Source organism: Apium graveolens, chromosome 1 (genome assembly GCF_009905375.1).
Source record: "Apium graveolens cultivar Ventura chromosome 1, ASM990537v1, whole genome shotgun sequence".
Lineage (NCBI taxonomy): Eukaryota > Viridiplantae > Streptophyta > Magnoliopsida > Apiales > Apiaceae > Apium > Apium graveolens.
In genome coordinates, this window is record NC_133647.1 from 175,168,814 (window position 1) to 175,185,190 (window position 16,377).

At 33.1% G+C, this 16,377-nt stretch overlaps 2 protein-coding genes across 2 annotated transcripts; one reads left to right on the top strand and one right to left on the bottom strand.

Annotated features, from left to right (window-relative positions):
* Positions 1–4,692: 4,692 nt before the first annotated feature.
* Positions 4,693–9,232, bottom strand: LOC141722092 (histidine-containing phosphotransfer protein 1-like). The gene is made up of 6 exons (XM_074525024.1): positions 9,071–9,232; positions 8,793–8,923; positions 8,631–8,699; positions 6,787–6,858; positions 5,358–5,430; positions 4,693–4,881 (listed from the first exon to the last, which is right to left on the bottom strand). The coding sequence occupies exons 1-6, from the start codon at positions 9,131–9,133 to the stop codon at positions 4,831–4,833; spliced, it is 459 nt and encodes a 152-aa protein (XP_074381125.1). The 5' UTR covers positions 9,134–9,232; the 3' UTR covers positions 4,693–4,830.
* A 1,557-nt stretch (positions 9,233–10,789) lies between these two features.
* On the top strand, positions 10,790–12,724 carry LOC141711697 (uncharacterized). The gene is made up of 2 exons (XM_074514329.1): positions 10,790–11,473; positions 12,548–12,724. Exons 1-2 carry the CDS (start codon positions 10,790–10,792, stop codon positions 12,722–12,724), a joined length of 861 nt encoding a protein of 286 aa, XP_074370430.1.
* The last annotated feature ends 3,653 nt before the right edge of the window (positions 12,725–16,377 follow it).

The window sequence follows — 16,377 nt, forward strand, 5'->3', positions numbered from 1 at the left end:
GGGGATATCAGATTCATCATTAGTCATTTGAGTTGGACCTTTGAAACCATTCATTAAAACAGAATTATCATGCACATTTTGATTAACTGGAAATGGCATGCTATTTGCAAATATGTTATTCCAGTAGGGCATGCTAAGTGGCATTTGAGGCATACTAAATGCAGCATAATAAGGATTAGGTGCAAATGGCATATTAGCAAATTATGCATTCATATTATGTGCAGACATAGCATTCATAGGCATAGAAGGCATAGCACTCATGTTGGGAAAAGAAGGTGGTATAGTCATGGAAGTAGGCATGGCAATTTTGTAATTAACAGACAGATGATTAACACTACCACACTTAACACAGATTTTTCTAGGAGCATATTTATCAGGTGTGTAGTTGTTGTGTTTTTTAATCCCTACTTTCCCGTTTCTATTGTTTTTCTTTTTAGCCTCTATTTTAACCTCAATTTTTTCTAGTTTGTCATTCAATTGCTTGATGGACAGATGACCAACATTCAATTTCTTCTCCTTCTTCACTTGACTAGATTCTCCTGAAATAAAGTTTCTGGAAACTGATCCATATTTTTCATTTAACTTGGCAGGCTTGGCTTTACTCACAGGTTTTCTCACAGCCGACGGATGAGGATTTATGTCACTCGACGGATAACCTTTTTGATTATCTGACGGATGAACCTCATCATCCGTCGAGTCTACATATGTTAGCAATCCTTCAACCAAATTAGATTCCAGCTTCTCTATACTCTTTTTCTAGGCTACATCACAGAAGGACTCAATACATTGAACTTTGGTGATTTGAGCATGAAAATCTCTAGATGATTTCCATGCCTTAATCACCTCCTATTAACGATCAAGCTGCTTCTTCAAAATTTCTTCTTTCTTCAAGGACTCAGTTAATTCCTCCTTAGCAATCTTACATTTTATTCTCAATTTTTCAAATTCAATAAACTGAGACTCTAGCACATGATTCCTCTCACTTAAAAACAAATTATTTTCTTTGATTTTAGCATTTTCCTTAGTGAGGGACTTAAGTGTAACACGTAAATGATATAATTATGTAGACATGTCATTTATTACATCATTACACTCAGCTTTAGATAAATTTGCAAGGTTAGTGGTGATTACCTGATTACTTGAATAACTTGTCTCTGTTTCATCAGACTTGGCCATTAGGGCTAGATTGACATAGCTGACATCTTCATCCTCATCCAGACCATCTGCTTCCCAGTCATTTTCTTGTGTAATAAAAGCTCTTTCCTTTTGTTTAAGCAACTCAAAATACTTCTGTTTATAATCCACAGGCTCAAACTTCTTCTTGCTGGAATCTGACTTTCTACACTCATTGGCAAAGTGCCTTGCCAAGCCACATTTGAAACACTTGAATTTTGATTTATCCACCATGTTTCTATTTGGCTTAGCTGCTCCAAAGTTCTTCTTGAACTTGAGCTTGGAAAATCTTCTGGAAAGAAATACAAGATGTTCATCAATATCATCCATATCATCTTGGCTCAAAAAATCTTCATTTTCTGCTACCAGTCCATTGCCCTTGTTTTCACAGACCTTTAAAGTAGACTCAACAGCTTCTATCTTCATCTCCTTCTCTTTCTCTAACTCACCAACCAGTGCAATGGACCCTCCTTTCTTTCTCCCTTTCTCCATTCTTTTATCTTGCTCTATTTCAAGCTCATAAGTTTTTAGAATGCCATACAGTCTCTCTAGTGTAAACTCCTTGTATTCTTGTAAATTTCTCAAGGAGACTGTCATTGGTTTCCATTCTTTTGGAAGGGATCTCAGGAATTTGAGGTTAGAATCTTTGGTTTGATAGACTCTTCCATGCAGCTTCAGAGCATTTAGTAGCTTTTAAAATTTACTAAAGATATCAGTGAGAGTTTCACCTTCTTCACAGTGAAATGCTCATATTGCTGAATTAGTAACTACATCTTGTTTTCTCTAACTTGTTCAGTGCCATCACAAATTATTTCAATGGTGTCCCAAACCTCCTTGGATGTTTTGCAATTGATGATGTTGTCAAACATGTCACCATCAACTCCATTGAATAAAATATTCATGGCCTTCTTGTCTTTCCTGACTTGTTCAATATCAGGATCTGACCATTCATGCCTTGGCTTGGGAACTGATGGCTCATTTCCTATTGCAGCTCTCATTGGAACATGAGGGTCTCTCTCTATGCAATCCACATAGGCCTCATCTTGAGAAAGTAAATGATAATGCATCTTTACCTTCCAGTGATGGTAATTATCTTTGTCCAGAAAAGGAATCTTGACTCCAACATCCTTCTTGTTCATCTTGCTGTTTGTTATGATCTTTAAACTCTTTGTGCTTCAAGAGCTTGCTCTGAACCAAATGTCAGTCCCTAACAATGCAGCAAGAATTACAGAAGGGGGGTTGAATGTAATTCTAGTAAACTTTTTATTGAACTATAAAATGTTCTAACTCAAACTATATATATATAAGTGTTTTAATTTGCAAGGTGCGGAATAACAAGTTAAGTAAATCAAAAACACAAAGTAATAAAAACACAAGCTTTTAAAACTTTCTGGTGGATTTGAAAGTATCCACCAGAGATATATATATCGATTTAAGAACTCTATGAAGAACAAATTATCTCACAGCTGCTTTACAAGTAAACAAACAAACTACAGATAAATTCTTAATAGTTACAGGCTTTTCTATTTCTCTTCTAAAAGTGTTTTCTTAGTTATTTGTTCTACTAGCTACACTTGGTTTATATACCACCAAGTTTACATGGTAATAAGACAGGATAATAAAATAAAACTATCAAGTCAATCTCCATGCTGCTTCACTACTCTATTCCAACATCTTTGAAAATCTTCTTAATCTTGCATGGAAATGGTAATGCTCCTTTGTTCTTCATTTCCTGTTAAACAGGCTGCCACATTCCTTTTACAAACACCCAACGCATGTGATTGTGTTGTCATTGTCAACAGATGTTTGAATTGATCATCCATCGGGTACATGCTTGTCATCCGTCGGGTTGCCTGGTTGATCATCTGTTGGGTACATGCTTGTCATCCATCGGGTTGCTTTGTTGATCATCCGTCGGGTAGCTATTTGACACTTGACTTCATTTCACTTATGCAAAATTACAAGACATCTTATATTTACAATTAATCAACCTATTCTGCATATCTAATTAAAGTCAATATGACTTATATGCTACTACAGAATCTATACAATGCAGAAATGTGCTACATGACTTATTGTTACATAAGCTACTCACCCGATGGATATCAAATAGTCATCCGTCGAATCATCCGTCGGGACTAAAATTGATCATCCGTCGAGTGCTACACTTTTCACTAAGTTAAATCTACTAAGGTGTTTTGTTAAAGTAATCATCAAATACACAACATATTCCCAACAAACACCGTTAGAATCTTTTTGACAAAAGGACTTAAATCGAAAAATGGAAAAGTGAAGTGATAATATGAAATTTTTAGTTCAGGGACCAAAATAATAAAATACCAATAGTTCAGGGATCTATAGTTTAGTTTTCCCTAAAATTATCTTATACAAACTAAGAACCAAAAATTGGAAAAGAATGCATATCAAAAATCAGGAGAGATAGTCTTTTTGTTCAAGAAAAGTTAGTCCATTTCCAATCGATATGACAGTATTGAAATCGTTTGACACATCACAAATACAGTATATAAATGATCAATATCTAATGCAAAATGATATACTACAATTCAAGATAATTTAATTGATGAGAGATGACTTTAAAGCAGATCAAAAGTATGCCAGACTCAAATCTAAGATGATGTTAAATTTTTTAAATAAGAAATGACTATGAGTCTATGACATCTACCATGCAGCAATAAAACTTTATATCAAAATAAAAATATATGCATTGAAGATTAAACACCAAGTAAGATTGTGTGTTACATGGGATACGATGATGACATCTACAATTCAGCAAGACAGTATCATAACTTTAAAGCAGAACAAATTATGCCTATCGTGTTAAAAAACATGTAAGTTGACTGAAAATGTATGAGACCTGCTCAAATTTATCAGAATCATATTGCATGAGAAAGAAGACTGAAAGACTTACAGACCAAAACACACAGTAAACACACAGATATGTGTTTACTACCCCAACATACTTAAGAAACCTTGCCACAAACAATAAGCTTATCACACAGATTATAAAGTAAAATTTATCTCAACATTGAAAAACTTTATAAGAAGCAAAATCTCTTTTCTATAATTACATAACTGACCACATGAATTTTGTGCACCTTGAAAAATATATTATTTCTAAACTTCAACACAAGATTTCATATGAAAAGAATATGACATATAAAATTTCATTTGCTTGACCCTCAAGAAAAATTGTGCATATATTTTAAACAATCTGACACATGTTTTTTTACCAAATTGCTACCCACATACTCTATATTGTGTTAATTTCAAACTCATAGAACTATGCAAAGAAGAACTGAGAAAATCATATAATCATAGTAAGCGCCTGTTTGGGTAACCATTAGCTTACGCGGGCAACAAGGTCATGTTAGCTAATCAAATAATTATTTTCAAATCAGAAATTGTAAACCAATGATCAAGATAAAAGGCGATAGAGAGGACGGGAGGTAACATAAAAGAGCAAAAATCCATTCATCCAACGAATTTATGTCATTTCAAACTTAAGTTTTGAGCCAACATCTAACACAATCTCCAACACGCAAAGAAAGTAAGATGTTCGAGCGCTAGAGCTCACATACAACTTGACAACTAGAATTTCAAATTAGCTTTCTTTTGTGATGACAAAGGCACCACCATCTATCCCAGAATCGGAATCACTCCACCAACGGCTACAATCTGTTGCTCCAGCTGCATAGAAAATATACTCATTTGTTTAAAATCGGTAGCAGAAAAGGACAACCATAACAAAGAAAAAACTTTAAACATTAAGAATGCGAGAAATATTGCATTCTTGAAAGTCTTGATATTTAGTTAAAGAATATTGGTTCTGATGAAAATTGTGAAGTTGTAATGCTCCCTACTTCATAATTTGTAAGATCAATAAACATTGAAAAGTCTGCTTCAAATACTATCCATGTATACAATTTACGTAATCCGTTGAAGTTTGGTACCTGCTATATAAAGCGATACTAATCAAAAGTTTAATCATGCTTATCAACTGATCTGTTATACTCTTGAAACATTAAAATGATGTAAACAAGTACAATACTAATCCAAAGCTTTGGAAAGGATGAATTGAGGTATTATCTAAGAATTACAAAAGTAAAATAATGAACCTGAAGATAAGGGAAAGTTAAACACTTTTCAACATTATGCATACTCACCCTGAACAACGTCTGAAGCTTGTTCTTCACAAGATTGTATTCATCTTTAAGTTGTTGTAGGGACCTTATACACCTGCATCAGACATTTTTTTAGCCATCTAATGCATCAAATAATAAATGGGTTACGAGCACTAAAGATAATAGAAAAACTAATATATGCTCCAGGGCAACCCCGAATTTAAAAATATATATATCCAAATAAGAGGATATAAGTGTTCAAGGAGTAAAGAGAGATCAGATCTTAAAAAGAAATAGTGTGATAATCAATATTTTATATACATATCTACTCCAACCTCTTCCACCTTTTTATTAGTTTTTAGAATATTTCGCACTTCATTGTATGGTGTCAATGTGTCATTCATCAAAAATTCATCGATGGTAGCTCATGTATTCATCAATATCGCCTTCTAAAAACTCATGGTTGAGTTTCTTCAGAAGAGGAACGGGATGGGTAATACAATTGAAGATGATAAGAAGGATTTATATTAGTCATCAACTAGATCAAGTATATCAACTAAAGAGAACATTAATGTATTTATTTGTTTAATATATTAGTGGATCTAGCTATCCAAATATTTACCAAATACGCGTATATAGATTATTTAAATATAATTTAAAATAACTGTGGGTGTTAGTTCATATCAGTTTGTTCATAAGGTTAGAGTTCCCCTATAAGTAGTGGTCCTCCATATATTCAATAGCTCTAAAAATTGAATTAGTAAATATCGGCAATCTCTCTAGATATGGCCTGCATTGTATACAAAGAACTCTCTTGTGAGAAACCAAAATAATAAATTTTTGTAATTTCATCGACACATGCTACCTTTTTACTTTTTTGTATTTCACAATTTCTCATTCCAAAATTTGGGTCCTCCATCAGCATGTCTACTAATTGAACCCTAAATGTTTGTTGATCTAAATTAATTCTTGGGCCAATGATTATGTTCTCTAATGTTTTCACTTAAGGGTTCTAGTATGTCAGAAAATTTCCGCGGAAAAATGAATAGCCTACTTAATATAAAGCATGGCATGTTCAGACAGAGAAATAGATGTGTAAATAAATATATATATATATATATATATATATATATATATATATATATTCAACGTGTGCTAGTGTGGTCTGTACTCACATGTATATACATAATTATATAACATATAATGAAAAACAAAAGGTTTATAAATTTTTTTAAAAAAGATGGTGAAAATATTAAGGGTTTAATATCCTTGAAACGGTACAGGACCACATGCCCTATTTGGACGATAAGTAGTATTGTTCCTGACTAACAGTTAAGCAAAACTGATCTTCCATAGCAACAAAAATTGTGCAAGGTTGTAGGATAAACTATAGATATAAGTTAAGTAATTTTTGTGCAAACGAGTTAATAATACTGACATAAGAGAAACAATAGTGAAAAGAGAGACTAACCCTTCCAAGTTCCTCGCCTCATAACAAGTTTTTAGCGAAATACATATGTTACTCATTCGTTGAGCACCTACGCTGTCATTTAGAAAAAACAATGACTAGTGAGAACTTTGTAAAGTGATAAAGCATCCCATAATTATGACAATGTGATTCCAATATATACATAATTTTTTAATCATATAATTGTTAAAAGATGGTCTATCAATAAAACAAACACTGTAATAAAACAAACAAGCACAATGTTCGCGACCAACAAATTTGATAGTTAGTAGCCAAGACAAAATTGGAAAAAAATGTATACTTGATTATAATGTCAAAATGCAGTTGTGTGGACAATACATCCCCTACATCCTCAAGCGGATTATATTGTCCATAGCATCGAACAGTGACCATCTAAGAAAACAACAATAACTTTGAAGTTAAAATTTTAAGCTTTGAAATTTTTTTATTAGAATTTTTTGATAATATGAATTGATAATAATTTCAAATATGCATGTGTATAATTTAGTGAAATTTTAGTTTTTAAAAAAATATCACTGATTGAAAGATTTAGTTTTGTTAAAATTCATAGGTGTGTTTACAAAAGATAATACGTTTTAATTAAAAGATAAATTTTAGCTCACATCAATAGTAAACGAATTATCTTTACTTTGATATACCGAACAAATCTAATTAATTATATTCAAATTTATTTTGGTTTAATTTGTTTAAACCTGGATCAATGATAAAAAGTTTATATATCAATAATAAAAAAAATTATGTTAACACGAATTAAAGTATATATTATTATTTTATTTTAACTGGTATAGTTATTTTCTTATTCTAATTTTGATTTATCACGAATCAATTGTATACTTTTTAACCCGAATAAATAGCATGTATTGATTTATTTTAGTCCAACACAATTATACTAACTAAGGAATCATCTCTATTTTAAATTTACTAAAATAGTTTTGGATATTACAGAAATTGAAAAAAACCCTGTAATTATATAGACCCAAATATTTTACACACAAATCTACAATCAAACTTTTAATATTTGGTTCGGATATCATGTATCCCACAATCATAAGCCTACATTATACCTAAAAACGAATTAGATAGACTTTAATTTTATCCTAACACATATCAATAATATAAGAATTATCATTAGTTTAAATTTAATTTTAGTTTTATTCTATTTTATTCTATTTGTATTTATATAATTTTATTATGAATAGTAATCTATTTATGAGAGTGTTTTATTTAAATATTACTATAATTACGGTGACAAGACCGAATACTAACCAAACTTTCATTGTTTCATTTTTAATATAATTATAAATTATCTGTGTTAACTTATTAGCCAAGATTTCTTTCTCTAATACCGGTTTCTCACTCTTACTTTTTACCTGAAATGGGAATAAAAAGACTAATTAAAAAAAATCCTAGATATAGCTCACATGTCATATCTCCATCACCCCTCTTTACCCAAATTGATACCCCGCAGTCCTCAACCACAACACACACAGTAGTTAAACTAGGATTCCAAGTGATCCCGGGTTCAAATATATCTAGTACGGGAAACAAAATTCACTATAATCACATACAAAACAACACATTAGAAAGAATCGAAACGCCTATAATTGGATCACAAGCCATGAACCCCCCCCCCCCCCTTCTACGGAAAACACACACATGGTTACATAAAAAAAACATAGTAGAAAAGCTTCAATCAAAAAGACTTAAAATTGTCAATTTAATCTTAGCTCAAAATAAAAGCTACCAAGTTATGTACTTCTATCTTCTGAACTATATCGAGTTTTAACAATCGAAAGTTTAAATTTCTTAATGATGATAAGTAATACCTGGAGCTGCTACTCTTACATTGGTGAACATAAGTATTAACTTTCGTATAATCCACAGGTTGCTGATCACTGTCCAATCCAAAAATTCACAATCAAAATTCAAATCATACATCATATATCAAAATTATTTTAAAAATCAACATAACATGTAAATACACTGACAGAGCAACAGTCAAATTCCGCAAATGCCTCTCCGAATTTTCAAAGAAATGACTAACAACTTCGTTCACAAACTGAGGGTCACGCTCATCTTGAAATTTCTGAAGCATCAAAAATTGATCATTCAAGAGCCCCTATTTTTACATCAAGAAAACAATAACACATTACTAAAAACCAAAAGGATATACTAATCAAGCGAAATTCACAACATCCACGTAAAAATTTAAGGCAAATGAGTGATTTTATTTTTAAGGGGTAAAAGGATAATTAAAAAAACTGACCTCACGATAAATAGAAGACATGAAATCAACGTATTGTCGCTGCAATTGACTAACAATGTCCATGTTGCTTTCAACAAGTCAGATAGATAGACACTCGATATGTTGCTTTCAGTGGGGAATATTACATACTAATTGCACTCGTGCGTACAATTGAGTAGTAAATTTATATACCTTTTTTGTAGGTAATGTACAGTTGTCTTATTATTACAATTTAATATAATGTTGACTTTTCTTCCTGTCAGATTCTCCCTTCTAGAATAGTGTAGAATAGTGGCCTGAATAGCTAATAGTCCATTAGGCCATTTCTAGAGCCCAGATCCATAATTTTTTTAGACCCAATTTCATGTCAAGATATTTTGATAAAAAGGTTGGTCAGTTAACCCAAATGAATAACCCAAGTTCACCATTTGATAAGCCCTATTTATTTATCTTATGCTAGTAAACGTATTTTTTTGCATATTGACCGGGATAAAATATAATTTGCTTGCTTTGGTTACTTGGGTCTTATCCGGGAGTTAAACAATAATTTTCTAGGGATGATACCAAGAACAAGGTTAAGTAGTGGTTTGGTGTTAAGGATTCACGAAGATGAAGCTAATATATTTTACTATTGCAGTTTTCTGCGAGGCAAGAACTGCTTGAAAGGCCAAGATCATGTTTATTTTACCCTTGCACATTAGTTTGGCTATTCATTGGTGTTTCAATGCATGCATTTTTTTCTCAATCGTACATATTCGAGTACATTAATATCACATGTGGCTACCATACATTTCTATCTACAAATACTTGAGGAACTCAAAAGTCTTGGTTACATCATAACAATTATGTTGTGAGTATCATCTTCCTCTACTTCAAATTATTATCAAGTCAATAATAATCGAGTGCCATCTTTCTATACTCCATATTATAAACTCCCTGACAGAAATACAGATTTACAAAACTGGCTAACCCCTTTGATTACTGTCGGCTTCTCTAGACTACAATATTGCGCGGTTACTAACTTTGTACTAAGTAGGATGGATGTTTCATTTTTGACCAATAACCAAAACCAGTTGTTCCGCCTTATAATGTGTAGGTATATCAAACACCAATCTTGTCGTGTATATTTTTCATTTTACTTGCATCATTTTGATTGTCCAAGCCGCTCAGGCAAGCATGTCTATGGGACGCTCCTTCTGCTGTATTTAGGAATGAATTCAAATTACAAGTATAGCATAAACGTTTCTTGCACTAAGGAGTCTTTATTCAGAGAAAAAGGTGAGCGCGACATGATTTTATTAGAAAAATAATTTACGTCAATGAGTTAGGAAACAATCTTTGAAACTAATAATTTGATATGAATATGATACATTAAAATCATAATTTTAAAACTATATATGATACTCCCTTTGTCTCTCCCATTTGTTATCAAATGGAATGGGCACAGAGACCAATACACACAATAAACAAATGGTTGATATTGATAAATTGAATAAAGTAAACAGAAAGTAAAGAACAAAGTAATATAATTAACATATTGGAGGGAAATCCACTGCTACTACCCCGCCATTCTAAAAGTTTGATTACATAAAATTGCCTCCACTTAAATTTGCTTCCACTTTATATAAAGCAATGTCCAGCTAACTACATAATCCTTTGTACAAAAATGACAACACTTTACAACAGTTTACTTTAGACCAGCTATATCAGTGATATTCTTCAGCTTCACAGAAAGTAGATATGGCATCTGATTTTGTACTTCCGGATTTAAATGTCCCTGCAAAGCAAAGGAGATTGAAAAATTCAGAGAAGAAACAAATTGCTCATTTATTATCAGTATACGACTGCAACAACAAACTCAAACGTGGAGCACTCAACAAACTCAGCTTTGATCATGGTGTGAGTAAAACAACAATATCTAAAATTTGGAAAGTTGTTCATAAAGCAATTAAAGAAGGTAATCTTCCCAATGTGGACAGAAAGTACAAGGGTGGACATAAAAGATATGCTTTGGACTTGGAAAAGGTGAGACATATTCCTCTTCATCTCAGATGCAATATTAGAACATTAGCACAACAATTAAATGCAAGTAAATCAACTGTGCATAGACTTGTTCAGAAAGGAAATATTAGACCACATTCAAATGCCTTAAAACCATTTTTAACTCCTTCTAATATGGAAGCTAGAGTTAAATTTGTATTAAAGCATATTGAAAATTCAACACTTCACACAAATCCCACATATGTGGCCATGTTTCTTATTGTCCACATAGACGAGAAATGGTTTTACATGACAAGACAAACTCAGAAATACTACCTCCTACCGGGTGAATCAGAACCACATCGAAAATGCAAGTCAAAACGATTCATAACTAAAGTTATTCTTATGAGTGCAGTAGCTAGACCTCAGTATAATGGAGATGGGGTATGTGTATTTGATAGAAAGATAGGCATATTTCCTTTTACTGTAGAACAACCAGCAACTAGTATAACGACTCGTATATTTTCGAATTATTTAATTATGTAATTCTGGAAATTATTAAATAAGTAAAATATGTGTGTTGATTTTGACCGCTATGTGTTGTTTGATTATTATCCATATGTGATTTATGGTGTACCGGGTTGTTCGCGTATTTAATTAAGGAATTGTATTGAATTGTTTCACTTTTAAAGTGGATTTAATGTAAATTTATTTGTATAAATATTTGAAGTGTCTCTAAAATTGTTTTTATGATTTTATAATTACAATAATTATTTTTAGGATTTTATAAAATTGAGAAATTAATATTTTATTGATTATTTATCTTCAAATGATTTTCTGGTTACTTTCATTTGTAAAATCCCTAGTTAATTCTAGAATTCTTCAAAAAATTATGAAACTCATATTTATTTATGTTTGGAATATTTCGAGAATTTTAAAATTATTTTGGAAATTTTCGGGATTAGTTTCACTCGTGCGTTATTTCGTTTAATTGTTAAAAAGCGGGTATAATTTGAGTTTCAAAAATTATTTTAAACTTTCGAAACTTATGTTTTAATTAATTTCGGGATATTCATAATATTTTAAGACTATTTTGAGGTCGTTTCGATCAATATGCGTTCGCAAGTGGTACCGTTAATAAAATTAAAGACAATACAAATCGGGCTTTCGTTATAAAAAGAGACACGTTGCAGCACCTTGTTGATTCAGGGGCACGTGTAGACTGTTGATTGAGCCTAAGGAAGAATAGTAACACAGGGATAATCACAATTCATCATAATCCTTATTTCTAATCTTCTCAATCTCTTATTATCTCCCTTAATCTCTCAGCAAATTCTCAATTTCTCCTTTATATCTCCCCCTCTCCAATCTGTTTGTTCCCGGTTTCTCCTGCTACTTCCTATTCGGTGGAATTATTTCCACCGCCCGTCGTTTCTGGTCAGGTTGCGGTGGCTGCTCCGAATTACTTTTGTTGTTGGTGCGTGTATATACGTATGCTTGTATGTATATATGTGCTAGGTCTCTGTGGGTCTATGTTTCTGGGCTTGCCGATTGTTGCCCGATTCCTCCTTAGTTCCGGCCGCCGCTGTGATTTTTCCGGCGAGGTGGCCGGCCTGTGCGTACTACCTGTGCGCGTTTCAGCTGCGTTCCTCTTATGCGTTATGTGTTTGCAAGTATAACATGTATACTTTGTAAATTCTGATTCTCGGTGATTATGTCGGATTATTGATGTTGGTTTATTCGATTATTTCCTGGAATACCGAGTTAATATTTAATATAGTTACTCGGATTGGTTTGGTAAATATTTCGGATAAATTCGTATGATTATTCGGTTTATAAAAAAAATTATTAGTTAATCGGTGAAAATTTGTATGAAAACCCGAAATTAATCGGGCACCGACATATTTTTACCGCCGTCTGCGATGAATTCCGACGAGCGGACGGTGGACGATGATGATATAATTCCGAGTCCGAATATTTTGAAAATAAATAAATAAAAACAAAATACGAGTAGTAATTAATAATTGTGATTGAGTTGGAATTTGAAAATGTAGGGATTTTGATTGGATAATTGTTGTGATTATGTGTTTGAGATTTGACGTCGATTGATGTTTCGACGGGTAGTCCGATAAACAGAGGAAACGCTGTCCGATTTTCGGAAAATTGAATTACGCAAACACGGAAACGTATCCGATGAATATCGGGATATCGAGAGACTATATATATATGTGTGTGTGTGTGTGTGTGTGTGTTTTATACAAAACTTGATTGTACGATATGATGAAATATTTTGCTAAATCGATAACCCTGATTTCGTAAAATAAAGAGTATAGGTATTTTCCAAAAACGAACACCGAACCGATTTTCGAGAACGTGAACCCTAAGTGATACATGTATTATTATATGAAGTATGTTACGAGTCAGATTTTGTTAACGTTCGGGTAGATTGTTAGCGAGGATATGTCAAGCATAATCGAATGTCTAAGTTAGAATGTTTCGACCTTGTAGGTTCTAGTCGGAATGCCCGAGAATTCGAATTGGAGGAAAGATAGTTGGTGGTGAGTCGAAAAGCTCATTAAGGTCCCAATCAAAGGACTTAAGTGTTAAGGTCGAATCCCGAGTGATCTAGTGGTTGGACGTTAAAGCCTAAGTGGCAGAGTTGGCCCAGAATTGATCAGTAATAGTTGTAAAACCCTGTAAGGCAAGTATTTCTGAACTTTTCTCCAAAATACATCGCAAATATTTTTGAACTATTTCATAACATATCGTTATTATGCAAGATAACTCATGTTCTAAATTGCAAGTGCTTTAGACTATTTACCCTTGAACCCTGATTTTTCTTGATCTTGAGCCGTAAGCCTTATTCTTTGTAAACCACCCTTTGTTGATCCTCAAGATACCAAATCACACAAGTATGATACTACTCCCCAAATGTATAACTACCAAACACCAAACACTGGAAGAAAATTGTTTGAAAATACAGAATCTTTTATACTCCAGCCATTCTTTATAACATCAAAGAACTATACCTTGAAAAATCACTATTTGTCTAATACCTGATTCTTTTACAGATTGAAAGCCATTTCTTTTACATACCCTGATATACCCTTGTGATATCCACGAGTTTCCTTACGTTTTATTCAAATGTTTAATCATCATTAATTATGATCTTGTGTTATCGAATTATATTGTTTATTGTATTGAACTGCTTTAGGATTGGATAGTTTTTATATATGTGGACCAGATTCGTGGTCAGACCATACCAATGGTCAGGTTAGGCCAATGTGTGCCTTGGATCCAGTAATTAGAGCAGTGATGTGTGCTTTGCTCGGGGTTAGTGCGTGACTGATCAGCAGCCTAACCTTGGTTTTAAAACTTAAAATGAATATCCAATTCTAATGATTAGTTAAAAAGAAACTTGATTCCGCTGAATCATTTCATTTGATTATTGCTTAACCTCAGTTATCCTTATTAAGACTTGTTGAGCTAGTTAGCTCACCCTTGCGATTCTTTTATATATTTTACAGTTGAAAAGAATATGGATAATAGTGAAGTCCTCAGTCCAAAAGTACGGGCTAAGGTTCCAGTCGAGTTGGATCGAGCTCGCAGAAGCTTCATGCGGTAGAGAGATAGTCAGATTGTAAGAATGATTTTATTATCAGCTGTAAAGTTAAATTAGTTGGGATTTGGTACGATGTAATAAATTAAGGTTGTGGCTTGTTTTCATACTTTAACCTGTTGCGATCCGTGGTTTTGTGAAGCAGGGTCATTATAAATAATATTTCTTATACAGGTGTATGTATATTGTGTGTGGTGTGGACCCCAAACTTCTGACCCGGGTTTGGAGGGCGCCACAGGTTGGTATCAGAGCTACAGGTTATAAGTCACTGAAACAAGCCTAGATTGTCGGGATTGGGTAGAGGGTTAGGATTAGGAATAGGAAATAGAAAGATAAGACATTGTGAGGCTGAGTGCGACTATATAGTGGGTCTCCGGCACGATTCATGTTGCGATTCGGGATTCTTAGCTTGCGATGTGATTTCCAGACAATGGCAATGGCAAATCCTGATTTCTCGGTATCATGTGATCGCTTGGAGCTCTCCGTTCAAGGATTGTCATCTTCTCCTAGATTTGAGTTGCACCTTATTCTTCCGTCAATATTAATAGTATTACCTTTTGTTGTAGCAGTTATACCTCTTCAAGCTATTCTATGCTATTCCACCACCTCTTGATATGAGACTACCTATTTAAGAACCTCCATTCGTTTATTCTTATTTTACGAGACATTCGGTTGTGAGTGTATCTCTTCAGTTTACCCTACACCCTATTCTATACCGTCAGTTTAAAACTTGTCCTATGAAGCAATTGTACCTATGAGGATGGATGTGGGAGTCGCAGTAAATGGTGAGTACTTGAGATATAAATAAAGGTGAGAAGAAGTCTAGAAAGAAGATTCAGGTGTTCCGAAGGATAATTGTTATCGGATTACCAGAAGCCATTAGTAATTAGGTCACCCATGACTAGCTTGTGGAATGGATTAGATAAGCATTGAAAAGAGAGAGTTAGAGGAGATTATGGATCTGGAGTTTTCTTGAAATTAGATAGTGGTGTTATGACAATGTGATATATTTATAGTAACAAGGTAATGTGACATCAGCCGATTTGTTGGCTATTGGATAGCCTGTTCTACTTGATTACTGCAACGATAATGTCGGGAGTATTATCAGTATGAAAACTTTGATGTGAAGCTACGAATAAGATAACATGCAACGACAATTGAAGTTTTCGTCGATTAAGGAAGGCAAATGGACACGATAAAGAAGAAAAGGTAGATTGAAGTAAACGGACTTTTAGGTGATTGTTTCTTTAATCTGGTACCTTGTTATAGGTAGGAAGGACAACAACCAACTCATATAGTAAGGACAACCAGATTTGTGGTTTTAAAAATTTTTAAACAAGTTTTCAAAAAAGACTTTTCCTTACAAAATTTCTAAAAGCCTTTTTGAATAAAATAAGTTTTAAACATTGGTTGTCAAGTTACTACTTGAGTTCCTGTTTGTTAAAAGACCCGGATTACCTGGAAGGATATTTATTTTAGACTTGGTATTGATCCAGAGAACAAAGTAACCTGCGATTAGGAAATAGTTGATTATCTCTAACTGAAAGGTACAAATATTATTTGATAAGATTAACAACAGAATCCGCGTACGGAGTAATTGTTCATCCAGTGGCAGAGACCATTAAAGTTTAAAGAATTCATTGATGTAAAAGGAGCCTGGGTGTGATCGAAGAAGATTGGGAAGATTTCCAGACCTCTCTAAAATAAGAATATTATTAATAAAAGGGAT

Bases quoted from the DNA above. Each gene is read 5' to 3' on its own strand.
- LOC141711697 (XM_074514329.1), top strand. From the start codon at position 10,790: ATGGCATCTGATTTTGTACTTCCGGATTTAAATGTCCCTGCAAAGCAA. The intron at 11,474-12,547 runs GTATGTGTATTT...TATATGTGCTAG, and splicing joins CTCAGTATAATGGAGATGGG to GTCTCTGTGGGTCTATGTTT.
- LOC141722092 (XM_074525024.1), bottom strand. From the start codon at position 9,133: ATGGACATTGTTAGTCAATTGCAGCGACAATACGTTGATTTCATGTCT. The intron at 8,924-9,070 runs GTCAGTTTTTTT...ATGTAAAAATAG, and splicing joins TGTCTTCTATTTATCGTGAG to GGGCTCTTGAATGATCAATT. The intron at 8,700-8,792 runs GTCAGTGTATTT...TGGATTGGACAG, and splicing joins CGGAATTTGACTGTTGCTCT to TGATCAGCAACCTGTGGATT.